The following is a 17166-nucleotide window of genomic DNA, read 5'->3' on the forward strand; positions in this document are numbered from 1 at the left end:
ATAATGAAAAAATAAAAACAATTCATGAAAAAAGCACGCTGAGGCAGCTCTGAACCTCATTCATCGGACTGCAGAACAATAAAAGAAGTGACAAAAAGACAAAAGTGTTGAAATGTTAAGCAGAAATGAATGATGAATTTATAAAAATGAAGATTCACTACAGTGCTGAGGAGCTGTGTGTTCAGCCACAGTTTCATTACGTCTGTGCGTGTGGGCGGTGTGTGTGTGGGTGGAGAAGGCGTGTTCGTCGCATAGTCAGTGTCTCTCCGACACAAGCACACAGTCTGACCCTGTGTGACTAAGTGCATTGTAAGAGTCTGGTGCTGTGGTCAGTAGGTCCCCTCCTGCCGGGCCACGTATGTGTACGCTTCACATTCCTCAGGTTTTGTAATGTCTGGCCTCCCAGACCCGCACGGCTAACAGTCACACCTGCATTTCGCCTTTTCATCTGCTCATTAATCGACCTTTCCAGCTCACCGGTCAGTCGGCTCGTCTCGTGTCTCTGTGGTTGCCTCACTTTGCTAGTAGCCGCCTGCTGCTCTTTCATCTGTCTCTCAGGTGTCTGCCGACCTGCTGTTTGACTTAACCATGACTCCAATCCGTCCACCTACTATTTGGCTATCTGGGTCACCCCCTGCGGAAATGTTTGACCAGCGGCAGCCGGCCCGGGGACTGCAAGGCAGGGGATCAGTGTCCCGTTAACTCCTGTGACCGCAGAGAATTTGGCCCCGATCAGGAAATGAAAGCTCCAGTTCACAGAGTTCAGCATGAAGGAAACATGCAAACATGATATCAGGATAAGGATGCATCAGTATGGGACACAGGAGGCAGTTTCTGGTGTCACTGGACTGTATCTTCTCTGTGATCCGTGCTGTCAGAAAGCCAGACGTCACTGCGAGTATGGGTTTTCCCTGAATGACGAAATATGGCCCGGTGATGTCTCACAGGCCACCTGTACGCTGCTTCCCCTCGTTCTTGAATGAATCACAACATTCTTTAGGAAGCATTCATCTTCACAGTGTTGCAATGTTGTTTTGCGTCAGCCGTAACAGGGATTGTTTTCTGTGTTTTTCCTTTCTAGAATATACTACTGGTATGACGAGAGGGGGAAGAAGACGAAGTGCACTGCTCCACAATATGTCGACTTTGTAATGAGTCTTTGTCAGAAACTGGTCACAGATGAGGAAATCTTTCCCACAAAATACGGTGAGTGTGTGTCTGTTTCCAGGCCTGCAGAGCCTCTCGCGGCTTACAGCCTCCTGGAGGTGTGTGATGGTGTTCTGCTGCCCCCTGATGTTGCACATGTTTCATTCACAGACTGAGTGGTGGTGCAACAGTAAACATTTAGAAGAAAAGCTTGGGATGTTATTTAGGGCTGCATCTGTCATGATCAATTAATCTGATTCATTTCTTGATTCGCTGATGAATCATTTGGTTTGTTGGATCAAAAAAGAATGAAAAATGCTCATTACAGTTTCCTGGAGTTGACAGATTGTTTTGTCCAACAAACAGTTCAAAACCCAAAAATATTTGTGCTGCGTCTGAAAATAGTCCCCAGCTAATTCACTGCTGCTCCTCTTGGAGTAATATTTTCTAAACACTGGGGTTTTTTTTAGCATATTTCATCCTGGAGGTGATTCCTGTGCCTAATCCAGTCTCTCCTGTCTGCTTTTGTTTCCTTTTTCTCCCTTCAGGCAAAGAGTTCCCTAACTCCTTTGAGTCCTTGGTAAAGAAGATCTGCCGGTACCTGTTCCACGTGCTGGCTCACCTCTACTGGGCGCACTTTAAAGAGACGGTGGCTCTGGACCTGCAGGGCCACTTGAACACTCTGTATGCACATTTCATCGTTTTCGTAAGGGAATTCAACCTGGTCGACCCCAAGGAGACCTGTATCATGGACGACCTGTCCGAAATCCTCTGCACCCCCGCCCCGCTGCCCGCCCCAGCCCCCTCCACCCCAGCCTCAGCGCCCTCCCCCTCTTCACAAAACCACGTGACGGAGAGATGAGCGGCGGCATCGGCGAGGAGACGGCAGCACCCGGGGGTGATAGAAGATAAGATAGAGGAGAGAAGGAAAGACAGCCTGGCCCCCTTCCTCGGTGCCAGCAGAACTTAAGAGACCTTCCACTACCCTTATATTTCGCTACGACACCAACCAACCAGCCGGAAGGAACGGGGGGAGGATTTTCGGGGGGTTTGGGGTGGCGGGGAGGGGTTTGTCACGCCAGCAGGAATTGGCGTGAGCGTTCCTCCCATGGGACAAATCCCTCCCATCTTCTCTGCAATTTAGACTAGGAACAAAAAAGTATGTGTATGTTTTATTTTTGGTTTTATTTCACTTTTATTTTCGTTGAAGTTTTATTCAGTTTTATTTTTTGTTGTGGCGGGGGGGTGCGGTGTGTCCGTCGGCCCCTCACCTCCCTCCATCCTCTACCTAACATACAGTACAGGAAGGGGGCTCTGCTTTGCTTCAACCTACTATTGTACAGTGTTGTTAATGTGTGGAGAAGAGGCGTCTCTGCTCACCTGCCGGCTCGTCCTTCCCTCCTCCTGCAGCGGCGGGGGGCGGCCTGCAGGCGCACGGCCACTACGCTGGCCAGTAGGGAGCCACGTTACTGCCTGATGGGGCGATACTAGCCAATCACTGTTTGGGTTGTTTTATGTGGGGGATGATTGAAGCGCTTCCTACTCAGGACCTGAGAGAATACGTCACTGCTGCCAGAGAGAGAAGTCACTCTCTTTTCTTTTTTTTTTTTTCATTCTCTGTCCCTTGTTCACCAGACTGCTCAGTCCCTCGTATGACAGATCGTGTTTAACTCCAGCATAGTCACTTAAACACCCGGTGTACCCCTAACAAACATGTCCCACAGCCCACCTGTAGAGGGCAGCAAACACGTAGAGAATGCCACAGAAACTGGGAGACAGAGAGGAAAATATAAAGATTGTATGTTAGATATTTAATCTGATCAGAGAGTGATGCTTTGAGACAGACCGGTGCCCACATGAGGCTGAATCAGAGCTGTTTGCTGGTGTAAGCAGCCCCTTAAACCACCAACACTGCCACCACCAACGCCCACTCCAGCAGCACAGGAGGACAAAGACATGAGGTAATGTCTGCAGGCAGAGAGAGGCAGAGACGGAGACAGAAAGAAAGGGTGGGAGTAGATGGTGTGGAGCTGTTTGACAGTCATCAGCACTCCCAGCGCAAAACTAAAAATCTCCACTTCTGTTTTTTTGTTTTTACCTGTCCCTTCAAATTTGCTTTTTAAAAAGATAATCAGAGGAAAATTAGTTCAGAAATAATAACAATAATGGTAACATTACACATGTATAGAAAATGCACAGTCTGCTTGGACTTTACTGTACAAAGAATCGCAAGCGGGTTCTGTCAGACATAGCCTCTGTATGGAGGAGGATTGGGTTTATAATTCTCCTTTTTTATTTATTTTAATTCTTTTTTTTTTTTTTTTTTTTTGCAGGGTTCTTCAGTTCTGGCTCTCGTTTTTATGTATTTTAATTATTAACTAAGTTAAAAGCAATTTAATATTTTAAGCTCTGCGGATTATAATCTAATAAAAGAGAGAAATGCCACCCTGTCTCAGTGTCTTTTGTATGAATGTCTTTGTGTAAATTATGCAAGAGGAAAGAAACATGATAAGAAACAAACATGGTGTCTGCCTCTGAAAAATGATGCTATTTTTAAAGGCGAACTTGACACCGCGCCCTCGTCATGAGGAGAATGACTCGGCCTGTAAAAACAGTCTGTAACGTCTTCTGTTTGAAAAGTCTGAGACTAAAATCCCGATGATGTCATACTGATGTCATAAGGGTTACATCACGCTGAAGTTGAGGTAACTCAACCAACTACTGTGACATCATCAGGAGGACATGGTTGTCTCCCACATCTTTCACATTTTATGCCCCCAGGTGGGCTTGCACACATGATGTGACTGGTTGCATTGTGGGAAATGTAGGATTTTGGTTCTGGAGATTAAATCATACCAAGGACCACAAGTCAGGATACCTGAAGGATACTTCAGGTTTGAGTTCAAGAAATTGTTCAGGACATATCTTGGTTTCAAGCAAGTTAAAATGATGTTTATCTACAATGTTTATCTATTGGCTCATTGGTACATTTTCAAATGATGAAATATTGATATCTGCCTCCAGAACTATGAGTCAGACTCTATGACTCCCCTAACAGTACTAAAGAGTCTCAATGTCTCTTAAATCACAGTATCTGGCCTCCACAACACACATGAAGCATTCTCCTTTATTGCTCATCATACATGCAGCCATTCTGGGTTAAAAAAAAAAAAAAAAAAAAAAAAAAAGATACAATCTGGACTCTGGGTTGGCTCTGGCACCAGGACTCCTCACGTCATGATTCTTAGTGCATTCTGTCATTGTGCATCTTCACTGTGACCCTGAGTAAAAAGCTTCTTGAAGTGTGCCTACATTTGACTGCATAGAGATGTGATGTGGATTAATTATCCATAACATATCAAATAAATATGATTCTGACATCCGACAGTCCTCAAACTCAAATCATTGAACCATAAAATGCTTGCAGACGCGGATCAGCCGTTTACTTGCTCTCCATCCTGGACCTGCGGACCACCGTGGTGCCTCGCCGCCTTCTCACAGACGTCCGCAAGGTGACGCCCTCGTCCAGTTTAAAGCGAGCGATGCCGCCCGCCTCGTCCAGTTTCTTGGCGCTGCAGCACGGTGTCGGGACCTTCACGGTGTTACCGAACTTGGAGTAGTCCACCGCGTACATGCCGTCCTCCTCGGACACTGTGGGCACGAAGCGCTGCCCCCACAGGATCTCCTCCGACACGTAGGACGTCCTGGCCTGCGTGGTGATGCCCGTGGTCTCCACCACCCCCTCCAGCACCACGATCACCTCGATGTCTTCGTGCTGCAGGTCCGAGGCTGACAGCTGATACAGGGGGCTGTCCTTGTCGATCACGTGGCAGATGATGAGGGGGGACACCAGGAAAACGCCATTGGTACCCACCGGGTTATCCATGTGGATGTCGATCTGGTCCAGAGGCACCACCTCGCCCTCCTCGGTGGTGGTTTTCCTCACCACCTGCATCCGCACGGTGGCGCTGATGATCATGCTTTTCCTCAGGTCCCCGATGCGGATCATGAAGCACAGCTTGTTGTTTCGGATGGAGATGACGGCGTGCTTGCTGAAAATGAGTGTCTCTGCGCGTCGGTTGGCCTGCGCAGTTTTCATGAAGATGCAGCCGAGCATGATGGCGTTAATGACCAGTCCGACGATGTTCTGCACAATCAAGACGATGATGGCGGAGACGCACTCCTCCGTCACCATCCGGCCGCCGAAGCCGATGGTCACCTGAACCTCAATGGAGAAAAGGAAAGCGGAGGAGAAGGAGTGGATGCTCGTTACGCACGGGACAAAGGTGTCTCCTCTCTGGTCCAAGTCACCGTGCGCAAAGGCAATGAGCCACCAGATCATCCCGAAGAGGAGCCAGCTGCACAGGAAGGACATGGTGAAAATGATGAGCGTGTGGAGCCATTTTAAATCCACGAGCGTTGTGAACACGTCCTGCAAGAAGCGGCCCTGTTCTCGAATGTTGGTGTGCGCTACATTGCAGGTGCCGTTCTTGGCGACGAACCGAGCTTTCCTCGGTTTCGCCTTGAATTTGGGCTGCAGGACATCCTCAACCAAACGTGTCAGCAGGTAATCCTCCGGGATGAGTCCTTTCCTGGACAACATAACGCTCCCATGCTACGGACCCACAGCCTTGAGACTGTGAAGGTCCAGTCTCTGCCTGGCTGAAAGCAGAATTTTTGTCCCCTTTCCTAGTCGGTCGGCTGCCAGCCGAGAGGCTTGTCGCCTGTTTTCTGGAGGAATGTGCGCTCCTCACGTTGCCTCCAGATCAGGCGCTCCACAACCGCGAAGTCCCATGAGAAGAATCTTCTTCCAGCTCCGCAGCTGCCGCCGTCACTCACGACACCGACCGACCGGGCATAATTGTGCCACAGCACCGCGTCCCATTGTGAATCCCACCGGCCGCGGCCTCGGGCGAAGAGCAAATTCAGTGAGATGTGAAATGTTGACGCATCGTGGGCATCTGAGCTGAGGTTTATCAACTTTGGATGAGAAGGCAGGTATTGGTGGCGCAGTTGGTTCTGTGCTGACTCCGCCACTTCACCATAGCTCCGTAACGTGAGATGGAGACGTCCCTCCCTCCACCACCTCTGTGGTGCCCTTCCTGTGATTTTCAATGAGAATGCAGGAGTGGGCCCATTACGCATTAAAACTGCAGTTGCGCATCGTAAAAGCCGGATGAAGCTCATCCTGTAGTCTTTAATGGGTTAAATATAGAGCTCTGTACAGTAAGTCATCCTCAGGCTGTTTAGGTACTTTGCTTTACATGAATACAAAGTTGACTGTTCATCCACAGGGACCAGATTAGCATCCAGTCCTGGCTTTTAAAACCAGATCTTCCTGCGCTCCTTTTCCTTTTCAGACCACCCGTGGAAAGACTTTATTTTACAGGTCACTGGGCGTCCATTCAGATTTCTAATATCAGACTTTATGGCTGCAGCAGGCGCAGCCTCTCATCCCACCCTGGAGTATTTCAAGATGGTCACTAGGCTGATTCTGGCTCTTTGCCTTCTCTTGCTGGCCAGCATCATGTGTTCCACAGCTCTGTGCTCGCTCGTTTTAAACCTGCAGTCCACTGAGGACTCATTTTTTTCCAACATGGCAGACAGTCTCACACAAGCACAAAAAACTTTTCCACCACTTTAGTCTTAATCCCAGTCCCAAAGACTCCAACGAAAAACACAAATGTAAATGATAATTTATATTTTATTAACAAAGAATTAACTTTTTATGTACAAATATAATACAGCATGATTAAAAAATAAAAGGAATATATTCCATGGAAAAATTGCACTTTGAATTTCTTCCTTTAACGCCTCCTCCCTCTCTCTTCTTGTGCTACTTGTCTGCTCGCACGAAGGAGGTGAACACGCTGTCCTCCTTGTCCAGCAGGGCCTCGGGCCGGTCGTACTCCAGGATGATCCCCCGCTTCATCACAATCACCAGGTCTGCATTCAGGATGGTGTGGACGCGATGCTGCGTGACGGAGGGGAAGAAAACCAGTCACTACACTGAACGGCACAGAAAGACATCAGAGAAAGTGGCTCCACTTTGCGTCTGTCACTAATTCAGACTGACATGTCCAAAAAGAGACAAACATCCAGTGTTTCATCACATCCTTACTATCAATAAGCAGTTCAGAGGTTACTGAGGGGAAACTTAGTTAATGGCCTAGAGGTAGAATACTCATGCAGACTGAGACATTAATAAGACTTAGAAATAGTCAGTATGCCACTAATATGCATTATGAATGTGTATACCTTAATATAAAGTGTTGCCATAGTTCACTCTGCATTTGTTTGCAGCTTTGCATCAGTTGACAACAGCTGCATCAGCAGTGCAGGACAAAGGTCAGCGCTCTCCGGGGGAAATGGGAGAGAGCTGCATGCATTGCTGGAAATGCCTAACGCACCGGCACGGTGTGGGGGGGATACTCACTGCTATGGTAACTACTGTTCGGTCAGCAAAGGCAGTCATCACCACTTTCTGCAGGATGCTCTCCTGTGAGGACAGAGGGAGAGGAGGTGACCACCACAAACCAGACTGAGAATCAAAGACTAAACGGACTGGGTAAAAATCTGCTTTAAAGTCCTTCATGCTGGTAAAAACACACCTGTGTGCGACTTCCTGAAGCTTTTTTTCTCAAAAACTGTCACCAAATACATTTACTCAAGTACTGTATTTACACCTGATTTGAGGTATTAGTACTTGACTTCAGCACTTCCATTTTCCAGATAAAAAATAATTAATTGATTAAATTGAATAACTGAATGGAATTGAATAAATTGCATTATAGCTATATCTACCAAGCTGTATTAGCTACCAAAGAGCATATAAAGAATTTAAAATGAGCCCCGCCTTTACCAGCTGCAGCATTACAGTGTATATTTAGTATTAGTATAGTATTTTCAGCATATCATGATGCTAATACTTTTGAACATGAGGCACATATCAATGCAGGACTGTTCCCAGCTTGTAGAAGAGTATTTTTATAATGTGTTACTGCTACTTTTACTTAAATAAAAGACCCCGGTACTTCTTCCAGCACTGCTGTCACCTCTCTTGTTCCTCAGCTCGGTGTCCTCGATTAAACACTCAGCTGTGCTTCCTCGAGGGCAGTGCAGCTGCGGTACTGTAAGCTCAAAATGTCGCTCTTTGTGACCCATAATTCAGGAGAGGGTCTTAAGTAAGAAGCAGCCATTTGCTGACACTGACCCCCCCGCAGGCTCTTACTGCGCTGAGCACTTTGCCTCCGTTTCATTCTTTCTGCTCCATGCACACCTCCTCCACCCAGCTTTCTTTTTACCCCCCTCTTCACCATAAATCATCAGTTAAAGGTACCAATCTGATGAGAGCCTGTTGTAATGAATGGTATTTGAATGTTCAGTCATAGAGGACCGCCGGCCTCCTTCAACACCTCCATCTTCCCCTGTTCTCTCTTCATAATGTGTCCATCTGTTAGCCTTTCCTCATTGTTCTTTGTTTCCATGCCTACAGATGAAAATTACCTGCTGAACTTTGCTCCACCTGTCACATCTGGTCTCCAGCATCTTTCCTACACCTCTTCATTTTCCCCTTTCCTGCCCTCCACCACTTCACATTGCTCTTGTACTCTCTCACACACTGACCGTTGCCATGTCGATGGACGCCGTGGCTTCGTCCATGATGAGGATGCTGCTCTTCCTGACGAAGGCTCTGGCCAGACAGAATAGTTGTCTCTGACCCTGACTGAAGTTCTCTCCTCCCTCCGTCACTGTGGCATCTGAAGGGGAAATCAGTGCTCATCACTCATGTCTGCATATTTAGGTACATTTAATACAGCACAGAGACGTACAGACACATGGCATTTTAGCTAAATTAGAGGGCACAGTTCATTGGTTGTTAACTCTTGGCTTACAGATCAATATCTTGTTGATTTTCCACTCACATCTGAAGGTTGAAATCGATATTAACTCTCCAGTGATCTATCAGTTCCTCTGTGGTTTAGAGCAGCGGTCCGTGGGCCATTTGGTCCCAGGCCGCACAGACAGACTGAACAAAAAATATTTTATTGATCCTCAGAGTCTGAAAGAAGTTTTATTTTGAAAATCAGGTGCATCCGCCTGTGCGTCTGTGCACATGTCAAACCGTTCGTCTCGGTCACATTATACGATAGTAAAAAAAGCAAGACCACAAGCTAGCAAAACTGAGTAAAAAACAAAAGTCTGTGGAGAGCTTCTTCGGAAAGGGAAAAGGCCAAATGATGAGATCAGCAGTCCTACTTTATCGCCTCAGGTGATTCTCACGCACAAAGCCGGCTCTGCGTAATATGTGGGGACAGGCCCGCAAATGAGGCAAAGAAGCCTTCTTGTAGAAGCGAAACAAGCGCAGGGCTCCCACTAATCACAGCAACTGCACTCAGGGTAATGGTGAATTGTATTATTAATAAGTTGTTATATTATATTATATATTGCTATACGTGTAATCGGTCTGTGGCGCAAAAAAGGTTGGCGACCACTGGTTTCGAGGACTTACTCTGCTTCAAATCACACAGGGAGGAGTTTTCAGTGTCTTCATTTTGAAAGCAGAAAGCTGATGTGGGAATGACTAAATTCAACCTTAAAAAATGGTTCATCTTGAGTCATCACAACGTCTGGATTCACCTGAGTAAATATACAGGATCACATGCACACTGAGCAGTTTCTTTTCCTAAAGGATGACAAATACTCCATTTGAAGATGAGAAAATAAAATGTATTTTTTGGGTGTGTAGCATTAAATAAGTATATGATGAAGTAATATGTTTAGAACACTGTGCTGTTACTTTAGCTGTAATTAGCCATCAGCTCCTGGGCTGCAGTTCAAAATCTCACTGAACATTTGGCTCCAGTGAGCATAAACTAAAGCAGAGAGTAGCTCACTTTCAACACACCACACCCCAACCCACACACACACACACACACACACACACACACACACACACACACACACACACATTTGTCTGTGTCACACTCGTGAAAGCAGGTTTCTGCAGCAGAAATACATCAAATACATGAGACAAGCAGCAACAGTCACTCCAGAGCAGTCAACGGTTTCTCTGTTCGATCGTGACAAAGCGTACAGAAGTGAGTGATGATTCACAAATCAACAGGAGCTAAAAGAGGGCCCCTGGCAGAGAGGAGGCTCCGTGCAGCAGCAGACCAGCACATTCATCACATATGCTGGTGAAGTCTGCTGAGGCGTAACCTCTCAGCTCATATCTGATCCGATCAGACCGCTGCAGTCTGCTGTCAGGTCTCCTGTGTCAGAACCATGACCTGACGAGATCTGAGAATGATGTGTCTGTAAGGCTGCGCATGACGGAGGAGCTGCACACATCACAGCTCAGTCACGGAGGTAAAACATTAATGCTTGTGTATTCTGTTACAGCAGCCTGATCTTCGTATGGAGACACCGGAGCGGACAGCAGATGTGAGGATCACATGCGACCACAGAGAAGGAATTATTGCACTTATTGCACAGATTATATTTGCTATCGTGTGTATCAAAATAACTATGGGTAGTTAAATGTGTCATAAAGGTGTTGAACTGTCTTGTCTAAGGCATGGCATGTTTACCATCTCAGCTAGGTGCTAACGTGTGTGTTATGGGGACATTTTGTCCCCATAAGGAGGACAAGTCCCCACAATGTGACTGTGTGAACACATTTATGTCCCCACAATGTGAGTAATACATGTTCATTAAAACAAATACTTTTCTCACCCAGGCCTCCTGGAAGAGATTTAACAACAGGCTTCAGCTGAGCAATGTCCAGAGCTTCCCACAGCATCTCATCTGTAGCCTTCATCTCTGGGTCCAGGTTGAACCTGCACACACACACACACACACACACGCATGCACGCACGCACGCACGCACACACACACACACACACACACACACACACACACACACACACACACACACACACACACACGTTAATACACTAATACATTAGAATTTATGTCCAGCCTAAACCCTCAATATACTCCTTCCCTTCATTCATCAATAACATCAAAGTTAGAGGTAGCGGACACTTAAACACGTGTTCTAAGCCGTAAACTCAATTGAAACATATCAGTGACATTTCTTACCAGATGTCTAGGGGCTGAAAACCATCTACAGTTTTAAATCATCCTGAACCTTGCGAGGCCGAAGCTGACACAGAGTCAAATGTTCAGGACTTATTTATGTCATGTAATCGATATAAATAAGAGTGACTTTGCAATAGCTGTGACTGCACACATTCATGTATCCACACATTCATGCATTCACACGCACACAACCTCAAAGCACTTGACCTCCATGGCTAATTTCAGGATCAATAGATAGAAAATTGCAGTTGGTATAGGGTGGGCTTTGTGGACCCACTGCATCTGATGAGTGCTGCTGCAAGACTGTATGATAAAAGATTTATGAGTTATGCAAGGGTTGGAGCAAATGTGTGGGGGCGGGGCTAACACGCCTCTAAAAAAAGGTCCAATGATGCCTCCCAAAAGTGTCCACATGAAACGACCCGCAAGGCTCTATGACGAACGGCTCATAAATTATGAAAGGGGACCTGGCAAACTGGTATGTGTGCATGTGTGTGTGTGGCGTGAGCATGTCTTTCTACAAAGTGTGGCCATGTTGCGTGAATGTGTTTAGAGGTTATACACTTTTTAGTCATAAGTCACCTCCACTGCCAGTTAATCAGCTGTCCTCTGGCTCACGACCAACCTTTCCACAAAATCTTGTTTTTGATATGCCACGCCCCCTTTTAGCCAACTGGAATGAGCATAAACACACACTTTGTCAAACGCACACACACACACACACACACACACACACACACACACACACACACACACACTTGACCTACATGCCAAATTTCAGCCTCTTATAGGATGAATACTGTGGCCGCCACAGGGTGAGGGAACGTTTATGGACTGACTGACCAACGCAGTGCTTTGTATCTGTCCCTTTGACGGCTGTAGCAGCACCACCAGACTGCATTCTGTCGGCTGATGATGATCCCATGATGAACAGCAGGGTTACAGCTATGTACTGACCGAATGTGATTCTAGTGAGCATCAAAGCTCCGATGGATTCTCTGTGGTCCCAGCATGAACATGAAGAGTCTGACAGCAGCTGCTCATGGCTGGTTAGCTCTAACTGCCACCTCTATATGGCTGCCACGCTGTCGGTAAGCTACTCTGGTTGGTGTCTCCTTACTTCCAGCGTCACACACCACACAGACTCCACAGTGGTCGTCATGTGCTGCACCTTTTAAATATGCTGGGACGGAGGGAGCAAGCAGGATTTGGGTGTGTAGTTACTCTTAAAAGAAGTGAAGATCAAATTTGGGGAGTGATGCGATCAGAGCGGAGACACCAAACATGTAAATAGACTTAACACTAAAGTCTACTTTAACATGAGTGGACTGAAATATCCCAAACTACCGTGTGACAGCATCACACAGCTACCTTTAATTTTTCTTCCTCTGTTCTTCCTGAACATGACAAAGCTTTTATGGTCACTGCAGCTGAAGTCTAAAAATAAGCCTCCGCGGTGGAGTTTTCAGAGGAATGTCCTCTAATCTACAAACCCTCAGCTCTCCTCATGCTTCAGATAAGTGTCTTTGAAGTGTGTGTCACAGTTGGCAGCTCGTCCTGTTCCTGGAAATGTTCTGTGTTTTCTTCCTCGTACTAAAACTACTTCTGATTATCAGCGCCCCTGAATCTAAACCTCTGTGACGACATCGTACCGGATGGTGCCGCTGAACAGGATGGGGTCTTGGAGGATGATGGACAAGCGAGACCTGAGGGTCTGCAGAGGCAGCTTGGCGATGTCAATGTCATCGATCACAATCCTCCCTGTGATAGAAAAGAAAATCACGATTACAAAGAGAGAACATTTGCTGCTTTTAAGGCTTTTAATACATCAGTAAACAGCATTTTCTTGCCAGTGCAGCATGTAAAACCCTTCTCATAGTATCTGAAGTCATTCCTTATTACAATGAGTTAAATCTAAGTGTTGATGTTTCACCGTACCCTCAAACATGTCCACCATGCGGAAGAAGGCCAGCGAAAAAGAGGATTTGCCGCTGCCTGTCCTGCCACAGATCCCCACCTGAAAACAAACAAGTCACCAACATTCAGTCGTGAATTTCCATTTTCTGGCTATACATGATGCTATGCTTTGTCTTCAGTCCTAACACACAGTTTGTTACCTTCTGCCCTGGGTTGATGTGTGCGTTGACATTTTTGAGCACAGGCTTCAGTGTAGTGTCATATCGGACGCTCAGATTCTGGATCTTGATCTCTCCCTCTTGGGGCCAGCCGTCAGGGACCTGAGACGCACCTGAGACAGAGACGGAAACATTGTTTTTATTCATTTTTTCGAGAAGCCTAAAACTAGCAGATAGCAGTAGCTGCTCGGTCAGTGCAGGTCAGAATGTGATCATTTGCTCATAAAGCACAAAGCCAATAAATGAATGTTTGACCTCATCAGCGTCATTGATTTTTGTAAATATATGATTATTCTGAATTTGATGCAGCAACGTGTTGCCAAAAACACCTGTTCGGATCATTGGACAGGTGAACAGGTTCATTGGTAACAGATGATGATCGGGTATGTAAGGAGCATCCTGGAAAGGCTCAGTGGTTCTTTTCTTGGGTCATTTTTCTGGGTTGTAGATTTGTGACCTTTGGAGCCAGATTAAGATTATATCTTAATTCATTACCAATACATTTTAATGTTACAAAGCTTCTGGCCTCCTGCTACAAAACCCTTCTGGCTGAAAAGAAACATCCATGTAGGATAGATTATTAGGGGATATAAAGGCATCAACTGATTAAAAAAAACAGCTGACGGAGGATAAAGATACATTTCTCACGGGCACTGTGATACCCCCACTTCACTTGACAATGATGAATGAGGAGTAAGTGTGGTCTAACTTTAGACTTCGTCCTGAGGAAGAAGTGACAAAACCTTCAGCCTCAGACGAGAAAGCGGACAAGGTTTCTTCTTTGTGCACCTGCTGAATCAGTGCAAGACGGGTTCATTCGGGATGGAAGTGTAAGCATGTTGCTGCACTCACTGAGCAGCCCCTCATAATTCTCCGGTTCGGTTTTGAGCAGGCCGTTAATCCTCTTGACTGAGCCAAGCTGCACCTCCATGTCTGCCAGATTACGCACCATCCAGTTCATGTAGTTGGACACCTGATACATGGAGGGAGGAGGAGGAGGGGGAGGAGGAAGGGAAGTCAAGACCAGCTCTCATGTTTAAATTAATGATTGCATGTTGGTGCTGAAGACGAACTGATCTGATGATATTGAATTTCAAAAAGCAGAAATAATTCTGGCCACTGAGTGGACACTTGTGGCACTGCAACATCTCATACTATGGATGAAGAGGTGAAAGGAGCGGAAACTTCAATATCCAGTAGATTATTCATTTCAAGCTATTTGTTAATAAGCAGATCTGTTTAAATTGATTCTCAGTTGGACTTTAAAAAGTATTTAAAAGTCTTTGTATTCCGAGACAAACAGGCCACTGATGTAACCACAATTAAACTACTGTAAATCATTCTGAAACTGATTTTCATCCAGATTTTAGAATCATTTATGCTTTTAAATATTCAATAAATAGATTAAAACCCAAAACAAGGCGTTATAATCATAGTTAAAATCGAATTAAGTACACTGAGGGCAGAAAAAAGACTTTATTCTAAATGGGAAATAAATAGAAAAACTTTGATGTAGATTATGTTTCCTTTGCAGGTTATAGAAGCACCTGTATTGTCGCCAAAGACTGCAGGTAAACAAGCAATAAAACACACAGTCTCACCATGAGTGCGTATGTCAGTCCCAACCCCACCAGACCAGTAGACAGCTGGTTGTAGAGAGAGTTAGTGATGGAGGCTACAGCTGCCACCAGCACCACACAGGCTCCAACATACTCCTGCAGAGAGAGAGAGACGTTACAGCAACAAGATAAGCATCACTGAATAATTCAAAAGGGTAAATGAAACTGAAGGGGGTCCATTATTTGAGATCAATTTATTGTCAACACACAAGACAAAGAAGGACAAAAAGCCTGCGTGTCTTCATCTGCATCTGTGCACATGAAGCCAGAGCATGTGACCGTTTCTTCCTCTGATGCTGCTGAGCGGCATGCAGTCGATACATAAAACATCACATGAGCATGGATGTGACGTTAATGAGATCCTGAAAGATTCAGTTTTTCAGTTTCCCAACAGAGGGAGCAATTATCCAGCGACATCAAGAAAAATGTGAGGCAGCTGCTGCCTGACGGACAGAACTCAGGACTGATCTCAACTTCAACTGAACGTTACCATGCGGACCTCCAGCCAACGGTTGGCGGCTGTGAGGAAGAGAGAGGCGATGTTGTTGGCATCAGTGAACTGCAGTAACCTCTGTCTGAACCTGGGCTCGTACCTGTCAGTGGAAAAAGACACGTCTTTGGGGTTCTTAAACAATGCTGCACAATAGTCCTCTACATATATTGCTCATTCAGATAAGATATCTTAACCTCTCCAAGACTCTGAGGGTGTGTATACAAATATGTTAGTAATAATTACCTGAGGGCTCTTATAGTGGTGAGACCTTCCACTGTCTCAGAGAAGTGGCAGAGTAAAGGGAGCTGGGTGCTGTCCTCCAACTGCTGCAGGTCCCTGACCAGGAGACAGAGGACACAGCAGAGAGGGAAATGTCAACTGAGGCAAAGTTCAGGTAATATCAAAGGTCGTAAGGTTAAAAGGGCCGGGGCAGCATAATATGAAGAAAAAAACAAAACAAAAAAAACATGGGATTAAGCTCATGGTTTCAGGCTATAATCAGGTTAATTCAGGCTATAATCAAACTTGTGTGGCATAAAGGAAAAAATACACTCTTATATACTGTAATGAAAAGAATATATTTGTATTGTATGTCTTGCTGTCCTCAGTGGAAGCTGCAGCCCTGATTACAACGTGTGATGACGAAAACATACAGTCTAAAATCTGTCCCTCTGTCCTGGCTCGCTCACCTGGAGGCCACCCGGAAGTATTTCTGGATGAAGTAGCAGGCGACGGCCAGCGGCAGGAGGGCGATGAGGAAGACGGGGGTCACGTAGGAGATGACGCCCAGCGCGGACACACACAGCAGGGTGGAGCGGGCGAGGCACTCCAGGGTGGTGGGGATGTGCTGGTCGATGGTGTTCGTGTCTGTGGAAAACCTGTTGAGGATGCTGCCGAGTGGAGTCGTCTCAAACAGCCTGAAGGCATGAAAACAGTTTCAGTTTCAACAATACTCCTTTGTTTTTGTCTTTGTTTACCTTTTATATGCTGCTTCAAATTACATTTACCCTCAAGAATCCATTATAACATTATAACATAATAAGTGAAATATCTGTCCATGCAGCTGTGTATATACAGTAAATGCAGGTGTTACATACATGTGAGTGTCTTTATGTGAGTGACGTCTCCTAGGTTTTTTTTTTTTATAAGGGACAGCAGATGGTGTTCTGAGTAATGGGGTGAAAAAAAGTGCTTTTAACTGTGTTTCCTCTTTTAAATGATCTGCTTTAGCACACACACTGTCAGCAAGCACACATCTCCCTTTCACAGGTCATGAGGCAGAGTGGCAAAACACACACACACACACACAAACACACACACACACACACACACACACACACACACACACACACACACACACACACACAGAGCACTGTACCTCATGGGGGCCAGTATGATCTTGTTGAGCAGGTTGTGGTGGAGCTCCTTGGCCACTTTGAGGCCAGTCCACTCCACAGCCACAGAGGTGGCCAAACACAGGACGATGCCCAGGCAGCACAGCACACTGAACACAGACAGATACCAGGAGTGACTGAAACCACAGTCCTACAGAGACAGAGACAAACAGAGACAGAGAGACAGAGAGAGAGAGAGAGCATAACATATACATTAGCAACATGACTGTGAAGCGAGAGAGAGCAGGGGTGTTCCTGTCACTCATTTGGCA

The 17166-nt window shown here is 45.9% G+C and overlaps 3 protein-coding genes across 9 annotated transcripts in view; 1 reads left to right on the forward strand and 2 right to left on the reverse strand.

The window, feature by feature from the left end:
• Positions 1–3591, forward strand: part of mob2a (MOB kinase activator 2a) — a 62769-nt gene extending 59178 nt beyond the window's left edge. For all 4 annotated transcript variants that reach the window (XM_076733184.1, XM_076733182.1, XM_076733183.1 and 1 more), the window contains exons 4-5: positions 1082–1206; positions 1695–3591. In XM_076733184.1, coding sequence (XP_076589299.1) covers positions 1082–1206; positions 1695–2008 — 439 coding nt within the window. In that variant the 3' untranslated portion in view covers positions 2009–3591. The remainder of the gene's footprint in view (positions 1–1081; positions 1207–1694) is intronic.
• Positions 3592–4259: 668 nt separating this feature from the next.
• Positions 4260–6922, reverse strand: kcnj11 (potassium inwardly rectifying channel subfamily J member 11). The gene has a single exon (XM_076733180.1). The coding sequence runs from the start codon at positions 5747–5749 to the stop codon at positions 4589–4591; it is 1161 nt and encodes a 386-aa protein (XP_076589295.1). The 5' UTR covers positions 5750–6922; the 3' UTR covers positions 4260–4588.
• The window catches only part of abcc8 (ATP-binding cassette, sub-family C (CFTR/MRP), member 8), a 57494-nt gene continuing 47160 nt past the window's right edge, over positions 6833–17166 (reverse strand). For all 4 annotated transcript variants that reach the window (XM_076733177.1, XM_076733176.1, XM_076733175.1 and 1 more), the window contains 13 exons: positions 16879–17045; positions 16190–16417; positions 15744–15836; positions 15498–15600; positions 14990–15103; positions 14241–14361; positions 13371–13501; positions 13192–13270; positions 12906–13014; positions 10885–10988; positions 8773–8906; positions 7583–7645; positions 6833–7120 (listed from right to left, as the gene is read on the reverse strand). In XM_076733177.1, the coding sequence (XP_076589292.1) occupies positions 6983–7120; positions 7583–7645; positions 8773–8906; positions 10885–10988; positions 12906–13014; positions 13192–13270; positions 13371–13501; positions 14241–14361; positions 14990–15103; positions 15498–15600; positions 15744–15836; positions 16190–16417; positions 16879–17045 (1584 nt within the window). In that variant the 3' untranslated portion in view covers positions 6833–6982. The remainder of the gene's footprint in view (positions 7121–7582; positions 7646–8772; positions 8907–10884; positions 10989–12905; positions 13015–13191; positions 13271–13370; positions 13502–14240; positions 14362–14989; positions 15104–15497; positions 15601–15743; positions 15837–16189; positions 16418–16878; positions 17046–17166) is intronic.

The sequence above is a fragment of the Chaetodon auriga genome, chromosome 6, assembly GCF_051107435.1.
Source record: "Chaetodon auriga isolate fChaAug3 chromosome 6, fChaAug3.hap1, whole genome shotgun sequence".
Taxonomy (NCBI): Eukaryota; Metazoa; Chordata; class Actinopteri; order Chaetodontiformes; family Chaetodontidae; genus Chaetodon; species Chaetodon auriga.

Bases quoted from the DNA above. Each gene is read 5' to 3' on its own strand.
- kcnj11 (XM_076733180.1), bottom strand. From the start codon at position 5,749: ATGTTGTCCAGGAAAGGACTCATCCCGGAGGATTACCTGCTGACACGT.